The sequence below is a fragment of the Lactuca sativa genome, chromosome 8, assembly GCF_002870075.4.
Source record: "Lactuca sativa cultivar Salinas chromosome 8, Lsat_Salinas_v11, whole genome shotgun sequence".
In the NCBI taxonomy this organism is placed as follows: Eukaryota; Viridiplantae; Streptophyta; class Magnoliopsida; order Asterales; family Asteraceae; genus Lactuca; species Lactuca sativa.
Window position 1 is genome coordinate 180,452,407 of NC_056630.2, and position 19,733 is coordinate 180,472,139.

The following is a 19,733-nucleotide window of genomic DNA, read 5'->3' on the forward strand; positions in this document are numbered from 1 at the left end:
CAAATGTTGAGACAACTGATTTATACATATCCAAGATCAGGTCATTGGCCTTATATCAAATAGCATTAATAGCAACCTGCTGAAAAAATTGCTCAACTAGTAAGTTATTTTACATATTTACAACCACATTTTTAAAGGTAAATGAAAAATAAATAAAAATAAAAAAAAATACGCGGAGGCCATATTTGTCAGATTGAACAGTCATATTAGATAAGCTTTCCATATTTGTAACTTGGAGGCCAATATTCCAAGGGTCATCAACTTATGGCTACAAGAAACATGAAAGAAATGTTATCTCATGAATGTTTTAGTGATGCTCCAGGAAAATAACTTGGAGGTGCTGATGTTTCCATACCCTCCGGTGGATTCACCTTTAACTGATTCAAGTCAAGGTATATATACATTTCCTTTTATTTTCATATTATGGAATTAGGGAGGGAAGGAATGGAATGGTTGATTCCATGATGTTTGATGTTTCTTTTCATTCTTTCAGGTGATTCCTCGTTTCTAAAGTATGACTCTTTTTTTGACCTGGGTGGTGGTCCAATATTATTATAGTTTTGACTTTTGAGGGTTTATGTTGAACTATTAAGAATCAATATCTTAGCAGTGATGATTGGAGTCTGAATGAATTACGTAAAGTAGTTATATTTCTATTTGATTATTTAACATTGGGATTTATGGATTTAGTCATGTTTTTGCTTTGTATTTCTTATTTGCCACTTACTTGAGAATTACCAATTCCCTATATGTACTAGTCAAGATTATAGTTATCGAGACACTTTTTGGGTCTACTTTCTGTTGACAGTCTTTATTATGTAAAATAAATTTCAGCCTAATAACTTGTAATTAGTGTGTCTAACAATACCTATATCATTAATCTTTATTATTATTTTAAAATCAACTCTAGGAAATATCTTGTAGCCATATGTTCTAGTGATGCTCCAGGCCAATATTCCTCCCATGAATGTTCTAGCGATGCTCCAGGAAAAGATCTTTCAAAATCAACAACCGTTGTGACACCCCTCATCAATGTATACCTACTAGCTCTATCCAATGCTTGTCTTCTTTCTTCAACAAAAACTTCCGGAATGCATGAAAGAACAACTTTCATAGCAGAATCAACCATAAGGCCTGAAGGTTCTGCATATAATGATTCAAAAGACATGAGTTTACAAAATGAATCCAAGAATATAATAATCATATATAATATTATTATACCTCCATTTTCATTTCTGCTTATAGTTCCACCAACTAGATCTTGCATGTTACTTGTAACTCCATATAATTTTAGAGCTAAAGAGTTAGCCAATCCCATGTGGCCATCCATTATTGAAAGCTATATCTGTCAAGATTGAAAAGACTAATTGTGATTAAGTGGGGTTTAATTACAGTTTATATAATTTGTATTTAGTTTTTTCTTACAGGATGATGAGGTGTAATATCAGCATATCATAGTTGGAAGTACATTAAAAATTAATTCTTGATGAGAAAAAAATAGAATTTTGAAAATACAATTAACGGCTTGTAAGATAACTATATTTAAAGTATAATGTTGTAATGATGAAAGAAATGCACAAATAAATTAAAGTATGTTGCTATGATTTGCATTTAGCCCTAAACTGAAAAGAACAAACACAAATGTTATATGTATATCATTTGAAGAAGGTGAGGGATTTTAGAACCTACAATCCTCCAAAAAGCAAATGAACATGAGAATTAATAAATCCATGGAACAACAACTTGGTCTAGAAGGCAAGTGAAGACAGTTTTCACATTGGTTGCAACATTCCTAGGCTGTACACAGACAATTAAGTAAAAGGAATGTAAGAATCTTGTGAAGTATCCAAGATTCATATATAAAATAAAAAACAATGTATTTTTTATACTTAGTGCTTTAAAGAAAAGAAGAAAAGTTGTAGAAAAATCTTGTGAAATATCCTCAGCAAATACTAATACAACACTAACCAATCACACTCCATCCCATGTCCTTTCTTCAACAACACTTTTGATCAGGGGCAATATAGTCTGGTGTCCCCACTATTGAAAACGCCTTCTCTCACATAAACAAGCAATTTTTGGTCATCTTCACAGCAATACCCAATCAATTTCACCATATTGGGATGTCTGAGCTGACCAAGGAAATTAACTTCAGTCTACAACACAAAACGTCATTACAGATATAGATTAGAATGGTATAAGGAAGATAAAACAAAAGAAAGAACTAGTTGCTGCAAGGATAGAGAACTAGAAGAGCTTACAAGCCATTCTCTGTGGCCTTGAAGACCCTCCTTGTTGAGAACCTTAACAACAACAGGCAGAGATTTGAGACCAACCCGAACATTCTCAGCAATATAGCCCTTGTAAACAGTCCTAAAAGAAACAACCCTTAAGTCAAAAAGAAACAGAACCTGTTAACCATAGAAATAGTCTTAACTCATTTTTTCTATATAAGAACTAGCTTTTTGTTTATTAGTGACAAGAAGAAAATAATTCATCTGTTATATTTTTGTTGGATTAATCTTATCCAAACATCCCACCATCATATTTGCAGTTTAATATTAGTGACAAGAAGGAAATAATTCATTTTCTATATTATTATTTATTTATAACCTCATCTATACATAAGATGCAAAGTTCTTTTAGGGGAATCAATTGTCAAAAACTCTGCAACCAGTTTAAATGCCATGTTTGACTATTTATTTTTATTTTTTTTGGAAATGGTGAGAAGTGAAACATCAAAAGTGCCACCACCAAGATCAAAAACAAGCATATTCCTTTTCTTATTGAAACTTGAAATATTGCCTACACCATAAGCAATCGCAGTTGCTATTGGCTTATTGATCATGCGTAAGACATTTTTCTATACACAAAGCTAGTTCTTATATAGAAAAAATGATTTAAGCCACGATATAAAGAAAAAGGAGAAATTAAAGGGATAAATATTGAAACCTTATATATATATATCCTTAACCATAGAAATAAAATGGTTACTCAGATCTGTGAGAAATGGAAGCTTCATCCTCGATGATCCTAAATCGCACATTTGTCTGTGTTTTGAACCACGCAATAGGGAGTTAGGGTTTCTTTCGGTTGGCCCCTTCACCTCTTGGTCAATCTTAATCTGGTGGAGGAGAGAAACGAAAATACCTGGTGAAGGGGAAAGATATGAGAAGGTGGAAATGCTAGAAGGTGGAGGCGTCGATTAGAGGTGGTTGGACCGGTAGGCCCAATTGACAAGGAGATCTCCTCCCTTGTTCCATCGTCGATCTCCATACCTGGACACAATGTTTATTACGAATTAACAAACCCTAAATGATTCTTAGCAATTATATTGCTGGAAAGTAGGGTTGATGGGAAGAGGAGAGGACGAGGAACACTATATCGCCGATTGTGAGCATGAGGAGTCGCAGAACCTCAATTGCTAGCTCTGTGACGTTCGTCTTTGGGAGCGCGTACAAAAGCCCTATTTGTTGGTCTCCATTTGTGATCTTCAGGAACGAACAAGATTTTTTAAGAAAATAATTATAGAACAATTATATGAGTTGTCGAGGTGTATAGCAGAGATGGTATTGTGATTAGTGTTTGAAGAGAGAAGGGAAGAAGAGAACAAAGGGAGATCTTGAAGCGGGGTATTTAAAAATTTTAGAATTTTAAAAGGATTTCCTCAAGAACGCGCATTTTGAGTAAAAAACATAAAGCAACATTCATAGAGGACGCACATTTTAAATAAAGTGCCCTCCGTGTTTTTAAGTTTTTTTTACATGAGACACTAATTTAAGGGCACACAATAATGCGTGTCCTAAATCTTTAAATATTTTGAAGAGATGACACTTTTATAATGTCACTCTCTTTTGCGTAACATAAATCAATGAGTGTCGTGGTTTGCGCGTCGTAAAAGGGTCTTTTTCTTGTAGTGTTGCATATTACTCAAACTAGATAATTCTTCGAATGAAAGATCCTAGCCTACAACAATTGGACTCAAACAAGAGCTGCAAAATAGAGTTAGACCTAACCGTCTTAAATTATTTAGTCCTACTAATATGTAACTTAACATATTCGTTTACTAGTTAGTGAAAGACAACTAGAAATCCTAAAAGCACAACACAAGCAGCATTCAGACATTGAGTACACATAATCAAGCACATACTACTCAGGCTATCACCTTGACTAATCTGTACTAGCATGCAGTTTTCATAAGGCTAAATCACATATAACATACACATAAGGCATCCTTCCTAGATCCTTAGTGCTAATCTAGCATGTTATTCAATTAAAGCTGATATCATAACATAAACTTGTATGGGTAATTTGGGAGTACGTACTTGAGCTCAGCCAATTACATGCACCACACCCTTTTTTGCTTTTCAAAGTTCTTTTCTTTCTAAAAATTCTTTTCGCTTTTCTAAAACTCTTTTCTTTTGAAAACTCTATACCACTTCCTTAGTTTGAGTTCAGACACAGTCGAAAGTGTGCTTGAATCCCTTAAACCAAGGCTCTAATACCAACTTGAAACATCCCAAAAATACAAGCCAAAGTTTTCGTTTTTAACTCATTAATAAAACCATAATTATCTTTCAACATATAAAAATCATAAACGGTGTATCTCAAGAATAACAATGCATCTGTCAAATATATCAGAGTATAAAAATCCCAGACTGAACAAATGGTGGGTGCACTGCAATCTTCCCGAGCTCCTCTTTTGAAAACTGAGTACCTGAAACCAAAACTGAAAGCTGTAAGCACGAAGCTTAGTGAGTCTCCCCAAACTAGCACATACCATACATATAATCACATAACTTGGGCCTAGCCCACAGCATCGGGCCCTGCCCGACATCATATTGTAATCCGGTACACATATAAACATATCCACAATGCACGTAACATAAACACATAACATAAATATAACTCTAGGACTACTCCCAACTACATTGGGACGAATCTTGACTTCGACTTACCCGACATTGGACTCCTGCCCGACATCGGGCTCACCCCGGGATTTGGCTTGCCCTGGCATCAGGCTTACCCCAAAACATACACAACACATCATATATCACATAACATAATCACATAATGTGGATCAGGCTTTCCCCAGCATCATACCAATGCTTAGAACATATAACATGTAATGTATAAACTAGCATACATCGAGCTTGCCCCAGAACACATAACACATGGCATAATAACTAACATACATTGGGCTTTCCCAGCATCGGGCTTACCCCGGAACACATAACACACAACATGTAAATTAGCATACATCGAGCTTGCCCCGACATCGGACCGATGTCCGGAACACAAAGAACATATCATATAACATGCATGAATCACAAAGACATCACACATACATAACTACTTCTCCAGACCGCCTCGGCATTGGACCGAAGTCCGAAAACATATAAACTGCATCGGGCTTACCCCGACACACTACAACTACTTAAACGGGCCGACATTGTAGCCTTAGACCTGGTCCTACTGGAAGAGGATTCACCTCACACTACTGAAGTCCCACTGACAAAACCATAGTTACTGGATGACAGATTCCCGATCTGTCAATATCAACCTAATTAATAATTGGGTTCCAACTCATAACCATAAGTCCATTCTTGAGGTAAAAGACTACTTTACCCCTATCTTACCTTGACTCAAGCTCAAGGCCCAATCCAAAACCGCAAAAGTCTAATAATGGACCAAGGTCCAGCTATTGCCCATCTATGGCCCAATTTTCCCAATTGTGCCTAAGTCTCTACACGGTCTTGATCAAAGGCCCAATCATTCATTTTTGGTCCAACACTTGAAATTCTCATAGTCGAACATCTCATAATCATCAAGGCCCAATAGGAAGGCCCAACTAAAAGTCCAAGTGAAATTAGGGTTTCACATAAAATGACAATTAGGGGTAAGTGTTTCTCATTTAACCCATTAAGGACTTAATCCACTAAGTCCTTTACTCTACTAGATAAGTGATATGTGATAATTGGGCTTAATACACAATCTAATCCCAATGGCTCAAAAGTGGGTCCAAATAAGTCGAAGGCCCAAATACTCATAATTAGGGTTTTCCACCCAAAAATGTCCCAATAGGCCCAAAACTAATCTCTAAGCCCATTAGGGTTCACTAGTGGGGCACCATCCACTACCACCTCGGGTAGTGGTGATCATTGGCAGCATGAGGCGGTGGCCACCACCTTACGGTGGTGGTTATGGTTCTTTTCATTACATTTTCTACTAATTACAATTAAAAGTTTTTAATCCACAAATAAACACACACACTAACTACTCTAACACACACACAACCACTCTAGTGGTGGCCAACGATGGTACAAGGCGGCAGCCACCACCTCATGGTGGTGGTGGTGGGTTTTCCCATGAACTCCAGCTAAAAAACACACACACACACACAAATAATTTAGATTGCATACAACACTACAGCCACCCACCTGGTGGCTCTAAGGGAGAACGTCGACAGTTTTTGGGATGGCGGTTGTTTATGTTGATTCCTAGACAAGCAACAACACACCCACGCGACTCTGTTTACAAGACACACCTAGCCACCCACCCGGTGGCATTTGGCAATGGAAGCAGTAACTCAAGCGGCTCATCGACGACACAATGGTGGCTAACAACGGTGTTGCAGCAATGAACTAAAGAGAAGAAGGGATGAGTAGGATGAGCGGAGACCACCTTGGAACAAAGCAATGCCCACAAAAAGAAGTGGAGGAAGGGGATGGCGATCCAATAGCGAAGGAGCGGCGCCAGGAGGCTCGACAGCACAACAGTGGATGGTCTCGGAAGAGGAAACACCATGGTAACTGATGTCCATGAAAGTACCCACTAATTTTAATATTTATAACCTAACAAACTTAAATAACTATGCACTTATAGGCAGTGTACCTAGTCAGATTAAAGTATAGCTTGGGTAAGTCGGGTGTCGATCACAGGGAACGATGTTTCTAATTAATCTAATTGCTATCAAATTAACCTAATTATTAACAAGTTTACAAAGGGTTTCATCTGATTTTACAAGATCAGACAAACTTAACTCAAATTCAATCAATAAGTAAAACACACTCTTGTCTAGTTTGAATCCACTTCTTCCTTATGGCTAGCTAATAATTATGAATTATCTAGTTGGTTTTAATTGTATTAGTAATTTAATTCTAACTTTACCAATAATTAACTAATTCATGTCAAACTATGTATGGTCACACAAAATTAAACACATAATCAATTATGAATATTAATATGCTATGTAAGATTTATTATGTAAATGCAATTGTAGTCAGAGTCCACGTTCTCTAGCACATCTAAGTTTATTTATTCTAATTACTAACTAAGATTGGTCAATCCTAGCTCTAAAAATTTAATGTTCACTAAATCATTAGGTAAACAAGTTCATGCAGTTAATGGTCACTAAGCTACACAGAACATGAAATCAAGAAATTAGAGAAACAAACACAAGCATGCTAGGTAACTAAAAATCAAACACAAGCAATTCACCAACTAAATAAATCCATAAAATCGAGCTATTCATAAGTTGGAAGCTTCATCTAGCTAAACAAGAGTAGCTAGATTCATCTGCTCATAATAGCAACTAACATACTAACACAATTCAAAGTGTAACGAAACATGTTCCTAGATAACAAATAAATAACTAGATTATGGACCTTCAATCTTTTGGTGTTAAAAGCTTCTTTCCTGGACTTTTCTTCTGCTCAAAATCGCCTTCTGGAACCCCTCTCTCTTGCCAAAAGTTCCCTTTATTCATAATGGTCAAAGGTTTATATAGTTGCTGACTTTTATAAATTCACATCGTGAATAATAAGATATTCACGTCGTGAGTTCTAGATAACCGTGCCCGCCAAGGATTCCTTCACCCGCGTGCATATCTTCTACAACCAACTCTCACGTCGTGAGTCTTTTAATTCTCACGTCGTGAGAACGCTTTTTCCAGATTTTCTTTTTCTTTAATCCCTTAACTCCCAAAGTTTCTTCTTTTAACGCTTTTAGTCCCTATTCTTCAAAATGTCTTCTTCTTGGCTGTAAATAACATTTAAGCTCATAAGTACCATTATCTAAACAAATTACCAACTTTTTAATAAAAATATTCTTAAATATTGCCTAAAAATAGATATAAATATGGCAATATCAGTAACCTCGGCACCAGCCACATGCCCATCATCAGAGTCGCATGGACTCGCCGACGATCCTACTATAAATATGGTAATATCGGTAACCGTGCCCGCCAAGGATTCCTTCACCCGCATCCATATCTTCTAGAACCAAATCTCACGTCGTGAATCTTTTAATTCTCACGTCGTGAGAACGCTTTTTCCAGATTTTCTTTTTCTTTAATCCTTTAACTCCCAAAGTTTCTTCCTTTAACGCTTTTAGTCCCTTTTCTTCAAAATGTCTTCTTCTTGGCTGCAAATAACATTTAAGCTCATAAGTACCATTATTCTAAACAAATTACCAACTTTTTAATAAAAATGTTCTTAAATATTTCCTAAAAATAGATATAAATATGGCAATATCAAAATACCCCACACTTAGGCCTTGCTTGCCCTCAAGCAAATTTAACTTAACCCTTTATTACTAGCATCATATAGAACAATCCGACTCCAGCTAAGCCATTATGCCATGACCTCAACGCATGAATTTGTGACTAAAATTTTCCTAAAGTACCCCAATACTTTAAATACTCACAATCTTCATAAACACTCGCCTATTTCTTTCGAACAATGCTCATTTTATGCAACCCTCCGAATCCATCCGCATAAATCTCACTTAACCTCAAAGTATTTTTGGTTGAGCAACCCAAGCATACATAATCTAGAATTACAATTTATGATACCACTATGGAGCACTTTTGAATTCTTCACTTCCTTGATAATTTAATCTTTGATTTCTTTGAATTCACCACCTCGTTTGATTTGATTTCTGGTATCTTCAACTTTTTGAATTCTTCGGAATTTTGATCTTTTGATCTTCACTTTAGTTGCTCCAAAATTATTCAAACTTTTCTTGAAATTCTCTCTTTTATTATTATTATTATTATTATTATTATTATTATTATTATTATTATTATTATTTATTTTTTTACATGTACCTCACTTTTTCCACTCAAAATCCTACATGCTTAAGCAGGGGCCCTCAACTTCAACCTTTATTGATTAAGACAGAGCTTTCCTGGATACATTTCAAGTTTAGGCTGCTAGACATATTGCATCCCTCAAACCAAGCGGGGTTATGTTTTTGTTCCATGATTTCACTAAAATAAGGGAGGCCACAAATGCACTATAACGTGTATTGGCTCAACTAAACATTTGAGCTTTTATCGGATCATCCCGTACTAGCAACTACAATTCAAATTATTATTACTAGATTTAATTATTAAAAGTTTCAATTTTCAAATTTTCTAGTAATTTACTTTTTCTACCCCTACCCACACTTATTTCATACAATGCCCTTATTGTATGCATAAAATAAATCAAAATTAAGAAAAAGGGAGAAAAAGGAACAGGCTCCCCTGGGATAGTGGCGTAAACATCTCCAAATGTATGGAAATCATGCATCTTCAATACGGACTCTGAGAAATAGAAACTTGGATCTTGAACTCGCGAGATAAGAAATACACCAGCAAAACATGAAATCGAGCCTTCAATCTTCTAAAAATGTGGTGGAAATCTTCAAAATAGAATGAACAATGTAGGAAAGCATACGCCACATTGTATGGTAGTGAAAATGAGCCACACTAATCTCCAGAATAATGACAAGAAGAATCGTATCAACCCATGAAAGAATAATATTTCAAGGGCGTTGAACTAGTGAAGAACACCGATTCACGACGTGAGATAAGAAAAGTCACGATGTGAATTAGGAAAATTCACGACGTGAAGTCGCAATCACCCATATTATGGAAACCCCTGAGAACTGACTCACGACGTGAGTAACAATAGTTGACGTCGTGAGAACTGGGCAGACAGACAAACACTTAATCAAATCTTCTTTTAATGTGCACCATTCAACCCAATGTGTTAATGTATTAAGACTCTTCGAAATTCACTAGTTTTTGACTCTTTCGCTGACTATCCACTCTCTTGACTCACCCCACACTTATTTTAAAATATGGGTCTCGACTCTCGACTCTAAACACTCCGGGCTAAAGACGTACGCACTTATATCTCGCTATCCTTTCTAGGGGCTCCTAGCAATTTCTGAGAAATAACCACCAAAGAAAAATAAAAGTAACATAATATCTAAATGGTTCTTACAATCCCAACAAAACAAACAAAAACACAATAAAACAAACCAAACAAAATAAACAAATAAAACAAACAATCAATCATCCTCCTCTTCATCGTGCGCTCCACTCGTACCAGCTCCATCACCTCCATGTCCACCATACTCCGTCCATCTCAGGCAAATTGGGTAATGATACCCCAAATGAGGCAGCTGCTCCACCCCAAGATGTCGGACAACATACTCCATAGTCCCGCCGATCCAATTGACACTCAACGATAACTGGTCAAAATAACCAGCCATGTCATTCCCAAAAGATGGTCCCACTATGGATACGGGTGGAGGCATTGGTTGCCCGCGTTCTCCCCATCCTCTCACATTCTTGCGCCTCGGTCGTGGTTGTGGTTAAGGTTGAGTTATGTTCCAATGAAGGTACTATGCCCCAATGCGACCCAAAATTTCTGACCACCCACATAGTTTCCAAATACCCCATGCCAAAATCATGCTCGTCCACACACGTCATGGATTGAGTAATATCAGGAATAACCAAATGATACGAGCGGGCCAAACGTGTAACAAAGTGCCCTCCACAAATGGGGCTCCCAGGGTGTGAACTAGCGGCAGACCCAGCCATAAAACGGGCTAGAAAATACGGGATATTGCAACACACAACAGGCTGTAAGATGCACCATAAGAAGAATAAATTATGTTTAGTCACTTTGTCTCCATGCCTCTTATGGTTGATGGAAAATGTGATGAACCGGTGGAGTAAGCGATGGAGCGGGGACCGAATACTGCTCTCGGGAGACACTCCAGAATTAAACATTCCGGATGCAATACTATGCCAGAAAGAATACCCCGTGACACCCTCCGCATATCCTGTCACACCCCAAAACCACGAACGGCGGAAACGTTCAGGGGTGGAGGACGTCATGTACAGTATCACAACAGTGTAATATAATAAACAAGCAACAACATCATCCATTGCATTATAAGTAAAGTTTTATACATGTGTGTTCTTTCATTGTAATAAGACACCAAAAATATACAATCAAAATAAAAGACGAGACTTGTCTGCTCCGTCTTCTCAAAGCCTGGCCTCCGTACCTGTCCACTGATGACCTGAGAATACAAGTTATTTTGAAAGCGAGTATCAGCTTTAAAGCTGGTGAATTCATAAGTATATAAGTGTCATTGCCTTGTTTGTGAAAATCTGTTATAAAAGCCATGTAAACCTTTAAATGAAAATGTTGTGTTAAGTATGAAATCCCTAGAAAAATCCTTATTTTCTATAAGTATGAAATGTAGTCTTCTACCAAGACCCAAATGTTCTGTACGTATGAAGTGTAGTCTTCTACCAAGACCCGAATGTTTTGTCATGATTATGTAAAATGATAATTTTTCCTTTCTATTGACTAGTACCAAAGTACTGAGTCTAACTCCTCGTTTATGTGAAAGATATCACAAAATAAAGTAAACAGGAAAAATATAATCATGTAAGTGTTAGCCGGAGGTACTGGTGCTAACAAGACGAATGTAAATGTTGACCCGAGGTACTAGGGCTAACATATTACATATAACCTAATGGACATCCGAAGATTGTCCAATTGTCCTCTGTAGCAGCAGCAGGTGGAAGGAAGGGTTAGTCCCTGTAAAGGTACTCCTAGTATAAGTAATAACCGTAGGCATCCGTAGATGTTCATTACCCACTGTTGCTAACAGATGGGTTCCGGAATGGTTAGTCCCGTACATATATCCCGAAGTACTGTGGGATAGAGGCCCATCTAGGTATCCCGAGGTACTATGGGATAGGGTCCTATCTTAGATATTCCGAGGTACTGTGGAATAGGCAGGAAGATTTACACATAAGCTACTAATAAATCATCCTCGCAATTCAAGATACAAGTATTCCGGTTAATGTACATAGATAAGTGTATCTACGTAAAGGTACTCATGTAATGCGTTCATGTAAACGTGTTCATGTATCATGTAAGTATATGTAAACATATTCATGTATCAAGTAATGTACTAGTATTGACTCATGAATGAACTAACTCTTGTGTGACTCCTTGTAATAGAAGTAATGTTTGTTATCTTCAAATTATCCCTATGATAATCTACTGTAATATAACTAGTTGACCATGTAAGTTTACCCACTCTTACTACTCAAGGGTATGGGAAACTAAATGAAAGATGCAAACTATGACATCAATACATATATAAGAATATAAGTGTATATGCATAGTTTAGTTCAAAAATGAAAAATGGTTTTTGTAAGACATCTTATGGGTTTTGAACAATAATCAACAATGACTTGATGTCACTTTAATAAACATTTTAGAAGTAAAACATTTGGTAACAATGTGCTTTTAAGATGTAAAACCAATTCATGCATCACATTTTGAAGCATGTGAAATCTGTTAAATGACAAAACACAGTTATAAAATACATATCAATGTTTTAAAATCATTTAAAACGTTGATTAGGGGTATGAACTCACCTGTAGTTGGTGATTGGAATGAACTGAACGGTATAGGACAGCTAGGTGTCAAGCGAGGACTTGTGCACACACTACGATCCTAATGAACATATAATCACACATATATGCACTCAATTAGACTCAAAAGACTAATTGATAATGTTTAAGACATCCTAGACATAGATAACACTTTATATAAGTGTTTTAAGACGTAAGGACTTCATCTAAGCCATTGTGGGACAGGGTATTTGTGTTTAGGGTTTCCAAAGGACCCTATATGAGAGTTTACTCTCCATAAACCATCACACATGGAGTTTACGGTTGTAAACTCTTGAGTTTACGGCCGTAAACTCCCAAACATTTGTGTTTGGTGTGTTTTGAAGTCCCAAATGCTTTCTAGAATTATTCTAACTTAGTGGCTAATTCCTTGGAAGGGTTTAAGGTCTAGAAGTACTCCAAATAGGAGTTTACGGCCTCATGGCCATTTCCCCTTGGATTTTACAGCCGTAAACTCCCTTGGGGTGTTTCCTTTGTTGCTTTCAAGCCTCTTGCACTTGTGGGATATGTTCTAGACTTTTATTCCAAGCATATGAAGGCATTAGGCACACCTTAGTGCTCTTTTTAGGAGTTTACGGCCCAAGAACCATGTCTTGGCCATAAACTCACTTGGTTAAGTGATTTTGGTGTGGTTTGGTCCTTCCATTAAGTGGGTACAATTTCTTGTAAAGGTCTTGGGCTTTAGGTGTCATGAAAGCACCCTTTATGTCCATTTATATGGATTTTACGGCCTAAGCTTCACTTGGGCCGTAAACTCACTTTCATTTGTGTCATTTGATGTGTTTAAGACCTTAAACTACTTGGAAAAATAGCCTAGATGCAAGCCTTAAAGTCCTAGTGTCCTCAAAACACCTTTTAGTGTTAGGAAATGGAGTTTACGGCCTAAGAGAGTTCTGGGCCGTAAACTCCCAATCTTGGGTGGATTTGGGTGTGTTTTCTTGTCCCTAACATGCATACATAATGGTCTAAGGCTTTATCAAAGCACAAGTGTCGGTTTTGGCTTCGTTTCGGGAGTTTACCGCCCAAGAACACCTTGGGGAGTAAGCTCCTAGATCTAATGATTTAGCCATCTAAATCATGTTATAAGCATCTAATATGTATTCTAACACTACTAGAAAGAGTTACTCACAATCTGGGATAAACCGAAGATCCGTCAGAGAGAAAATGGCTTTTCTCTAGTTGGAATTGTGAATAATGAATTAATTTAATTCAGAAAACTATTTATAGTCCTGAAATATTTTGACAAAAAATATTTTTATTCTCGAACTGGGACTGTAACATTATGAAACTTGAAATGTTCAAATTTCACAAACCCAGGAGCATCCACTCTCCTGATATCTCCTAAAGTGTAAACCCTAATGTACACAAACTTGTTCGGAAAACTCTGAAAATCACTGAAATTGGACTGACTTCTATTGAATAGATATTGGTCGTACAAATGGAAATTTCGGGTTGTCACATCATCCCCCCGTTAGAAGGAATTTCGTCCCGAAATTAGAATGTAAGAAAATAAGAAATTTCAAATAACTAAGCAAAAAGGTGAGGGTATTTCAGTTTCATCTGATCCTCACGTTCCCAAGTGAATTCCGGTCCACGCTTTGCGTTCCAGCGCACCTTCACTATCGGGATACGGCTCTGCTTTGTTTGCTTGACCTCTCGGTCCATGACCTCTACTGGTTCCTCCACGAAGTTGAGGCTCTCGTTGATCTCGATCTCGTCGAGTGGAATAACAAGAGTCTCGTCAGATAGGCACTTTTTCAAGTTTGACACGTGGAAGGTAGGATGTACGTTACTGAGTTCTTTCGGTAGATTGAGCTTGTAAGCCACAGGGCCGATTCTTGCGAGAATATCGAAAGGCCCTATGTATCTTGGATTGAGCTTCCCACGCTTTCCAAAGCGTATCAAGCCCTTCCAGGGTGACACCTTCAGTAGGACTCGGACTCCCACCTGGAACTCCAATGGTTTCCTACGCTTGTCGGCGTAGCTTTTCTGTCGGTCTCTAGAGGCTTTTAATCGTTCATGAATTTGAACGATCTTCTCTGTCGTTTCCCGAATGATTTCCGGACCCGTGAGAGTGCTCTCGGGAACTCGTCCCTTAGCTAACTGGGTATCACCCACTTCAGCCCAGCACAAAGGGGATCTGCACTTTCGGCCATAGAGGGCCTCGAATGGAGCTGCCTTTATGCTCGTGTGATAATTGTTGTTGTAGGAAAATTCAACAAGGGGTAAATGAGTATCCCAAGCTTTTCCAAAGTCTATCACACAGGTGCGCAACATATCTTCTAAGGTTTGGATAGTTCTCTCACTTTGCCCGTCGGTCTGTGAATGGTAGGCTGTACTCATGTCCAGCCTAGTTCCTAGGGAATTTTGTAATGACTACCAGAACCTCGAAGTGAATCTACTATCTCGGTCTGAGATGATAGATAAAGGAACACCGTGCAACCTTACAATCTCCCTAATTTAAGTTCTGGTAAGTTTCTCCATTCTTGTCTGTTTCCTTGATCGGTAGGAAGTGTGCAGACTTGGTCAGTCTATCGACGATGACCCATATGGAATCAAGTCCACCCGTCGTCTTGGGCAACTTGGTTATGAAGTCCATAGTGATCCGCTGCCACTTCCATTCTGGTATCTCCGGTTGTTGTAGAAGACCGGAGGGTTTCTGGTATTCGACCTTGACCTTTGCGCAAGTAAGGCATTTACTCACGAAGGTAGCAATATCTGCTTTCATGTTAGGCCACCAGTATAACTTTTTAAGATCCAGATACATCTTATCTGAACCCGGGTGGACGGAATAACGAGTGTTGTGAGCTTCGGTCATGACCAAGTCTCTGAAGCCACCGTGTTTCGGTGTCCAAATCCGATCCATGAGGTATAAGGCTCCGCCACCCTTGACTTCCAAGTTCTTATCCATCCCTCTTAGGGATTCACCAGCCACGTTTTCAGGTTTCAAAGCGTCGAGCTGAGCCTCCTTTATTTGCGTGGACAAGTGCGAATGGATAGTTAGAGTCAAAGATTTGACTCTACGACCAGTATATTCTTTCCGACTTAGGGCGTCGGCTACTACATTGGCTTTACCCGGATGATAACGAATTTCGCATTCGTAATCACTAAGTAGCTCGACCCACCGTCGTTGTCTCGTGTTGAGCTCTTTCTGGTCGAAAATGTGATGTAGACTCTTATGGTCTGTAAAGATCGTACTTTTTGTACCGTATAGGTAATGGCGCCAGATCTTCAGAGCAAACACCACTACTCCTAGCTCGAGATCATGGGTTGTGTAGTTTACCTCATGTGTCTTCAACTGTCTCGAGGCATAGGCTATGACTTTACCTCACTGCATCAGGACACATCCGAGTCCTTGATTGGATGCATCGCAATAGACAATGAAGTCTTCTATTCCTTCGGGAAGGGATAGTATCGGGGCGGTGCACAAGGCTCATTTGAGCGTTTGGAATGCTCTTTCCTGTTTCTCTTCCCAGTCGAAGGCCACGCCTTTCTGGGTCAGGGTTGTAAGAGGTTTCGCTATGCTGGAGAAGTTCTGAATGAACCTGCGATAGTAGCCAGGCAGACCTAGAAATTGACGAATTTCAGTAGGTGTCTTTGGTGCTGACCAGTTCTCGATGGCCTTAATTTTGGAAGGGTCCACGTGTATACCTTCTTCACTAATTACATGGCCCAAGAATTCGACTCGCCGAATCCAAAATTCGCACTTCGAGAACTTTGCGTAGAGCTTCTCCGCTTGCAATGTTTCTAAGATTTTACGGAGATGTTGACTATGCTCCTCCTTACTTCGAGAGTAGATGAGTATGTCATCAATGAAGACGAAGACGAACTGGTCTAAGTAAGGACGACACACCCTATTCATCAGATCCATGAATACTGCGGGCGCATTAGTTAATCCGAATGGCATCACTACAAACTCGTAGTGCCCATAACGAGTTCGGAAGGCTGTCTTGGGAACATCCTCCTCTAACACTCGTAGTTGGTGGTATCCGGATCGCAGATCTATCTTCGAGAAGTAGTTGGCTCCTTGAAGTTGATCAAATAAATTGTCAATGCGGGGCAAGGGATAACGATTTTTAATGGTAAGTTTGTTGAGTTCTCTATAGTCGATGCACATGCGAAACGATCCATCTTTCTTCTTGACGAACCAGACCGGTGCTCCCCATGGTGAGAAGCTTGGTCGAATGAATCCCTTCTTGAGAAGTTCGTTAAGTTGACTAGAAAGTTCCTGCATTTCAGCCGGTGCCAGACGATAAGGAGATTTGGCTACGGGGGTAGCCCCTGGCACTAAGTCGATTCTGAACTCGACTTGGCGTTGTGGTGGTAAACCGGGAAGTTCTTCTGGGAATATGTCGGGAAAGTCGCATACTTCTGGGATTTTCTGGATGTCTTTCTGTTCTTGGCTGGTATCGACGACGTGTGCGAGAAATGCATGGCACTCCTTCCGCAAGCACTTCTGTGCTTGAATGCACGAAATGATGCGGAGGCTCGTACTAGGTTTGTCGTCGTAGATAATTAAAGTTTCGTTGTTAGGAAGGTTAAGAGGAACTGCTTTTTCGAAACACATAATGTCGGCACGCAGAAGACTCAACCAATCCATACCGATGATGACGTCGAAACATTTAATGGTAACCGACATGAGATCTATCTTGAAAGTATGGCTATCTAAAGTTAAGGTACAACCTATGTATATGCAGTTTGTACTCTCTGTTTTCCCGTTAGCCATTTCTACCGTGAATGAATTATCTAATGCACATGGTTTTTGTTTAAGCAGGTGTGCAAATTTGTGACTTAGAAAACTTTTCTCGGCTCCACTATCGAAAAGTATGCAAGCATATGAGTTATCGAGGAGGAACGTACCAGTAACTATCGTTGGATCAGCTACTGCTTCCTCGTGGCCTAAAGCCATAACTCTTCCCACTCCGCCAGCCATCCCCGCTTTAGGGTGGTTCCTCTTGTAATGGCCCACCTCGCCACATCCGTAGCAAGTTTGGCCCATCCCGGCGTTTGGGACCTGGGCGGCTTGAGTTGTTGGAGCCTTGCAGTAACGGGCGGTGTGCCCCTTCTTGTTGCAGTTAGTGCACTGCATCTCCCTGCAAGGTCCGTGGTGGTGGAAGTTGCACTTGGTGCACTTCGGGAGAGTTCCAGCATATGTTTTTGCTGGTAAGAGGTTCGCAGGGGCAACAGGAGTCACTGTGGCAGCATTGATCGCCACAAGTTGTTGCTTACTGGAGGATCCTTGCGGAACCCCTCTTTTCCTTTTATTCCACCCCTTCTTGTGGTAGTCGGGGTTGGACTTTTGTGGTACAGGTGTAGGGATTGTTGTGTTCTGGGGTTTCCGGTGATCGATGAGGGATTGTGCTAGTTCCTTGGTGCTATCGAAGGTAATAGGCCTGGAAGCGATCACACTTGACTGGATATGGGGCGACAGTCCCCAGATATATCTCTCGATCTTTTTGCTCTGGAGAGCAACCATGTCGGGGCATAAGTTCGCCAAATCACAAAACCTATTTGTGTAGGTAGTGATGTCGGATCCAACCATTTGTAGACCCCAAAATTCTTGCTCGAGCTTTTGTATTTCACCTCGAGGACAGTATTCCTTCATCAGCATGTCTTTCAACTTTTCCCATCCGATGGAATACGCCACCACCAAAGTTAGATAGTTAACATGGCTGTTCCACCATGTTAGTGCTCGGTCAGAGAAGGTACAAGCTGCGAACTTGACCTTGCTGCCTTCTTGGCATCCGCAGATCCCGAAGACAGATTCCATCTTCTCAATCCACTGTCTCAACACCATAACACCCCCAGTTCCATTGAAGCTGCGGGGTTTGGCGTTAGTGAAGTCTTTGTAGGTGCATTCCCGAGGGTGTCCATGGCTTTCGCCGTGGTTTGAGGGTGGTGCACCTGTTCCTGATCCACTAGGGGCAGGAGCGTTGATTGCTGACACAGCAGCTGCAACTGCTGCTGTGAAAGCTGCCTGGAACATGTTGGCATCAAAAGGATTTGGTGGTTGAAGAGGTACAGGTGGTGGTGGAGGTGGTGGTATCGGTGCTTCGTTGTTTGGGTTACGTCTTGTACTTCTACGTGGCGGCATCTTTAACTATACATTTAAAAGATGACGGCATGGATAAGAATAAATGATTTATGAATGTGTCTCATGGACTAAATCCCCATAGTCCAACAACAGAAAGAATAGTATGATTAAATGCAGAAGATAGCATTTGGATAATAATTTCCAACAGATTTGATATCTGTCAATAATACTGGAATTACAGATGTAACAAGTTCGGGAAAAATGGCCTAGAAGTAGGCCTTACATCAACCAAGATGGAAAATTTTGACAGAATTAAGAATAGATCAAGACCTAACAAGTCTAGAATTTATACAGATAGGAAATTAGACCAAAGTTTTACATAAACTAGGTTATATCCAAAAGATGAGTCGACGAGATTCTATTGGCGATGAGAACTGTTAGCATGAGTCCTCGATCCCGACAGTAGACGTTCAATGTCCCTAATACGCCTGTCCGACCTTGCTTGCTGAGCACGGAGTTCCCTAACCTTCGCTTGGGTTTCAGCAAGTTCCCTTTGCAGATTTGCATTGCAGACCAGAGTCCTTTCATGAGCAGACTCTAGTTGACGAATGTGGACAGTCTTAACACCAGAGTAGGGAATGGGCTGACCCTGTTCATGACTCCATGTTATCAAGTTAGTGGCCCACAGAGGTGTGGGTCCTTGAAACACAGGGCGAGGGTTCAGGTTTGGGTTTTGAATAGCTGGGGGTAGGTTGTTGACTTCTGGCTCCGAGTCAGAGCTATCAGAAAAACCTTCGGCATGGTGATCATCCAAAGGAATTGGGTGACCATCTTCTGGTTCAGCCTCTAGCCAACCAGCATTGCCTTGGTTTGGGAAGTACGGATCGCCATGGTGAAATCCAGCCATTTTAATCTACGCGA

At 39.6% G+C, this 19,733-nt stretch overlaps 1 protein-coding gene across 1 annotated transcript; it reads right to left on the reverse strand.

The window, feature by feature from the left end:
• Window positions 1–889: 889 nt before the first annotated feature.
• Window positions 890–1,330, reverse strand: LOC111885794 (protein LONG AFTER FAR-RED 3). Its single transcript, XM_023882029.1, has 2 exons — window positions 1,222–1,330; window positions 890–1,143 (listed from the first exon to the last, which is right to left on the reverse strand). The coding sequence occupies exons 1-2, from the start codon at window positions 1,328–1,330 to the stop codon at window positions 890–892; spliced, it is 363 nt and encodes a 120-aa protein (XP_023737797.1).
• Between the last annotated feature and the right edge of the window lie 18,403 nt (window positions 1,331–19,733).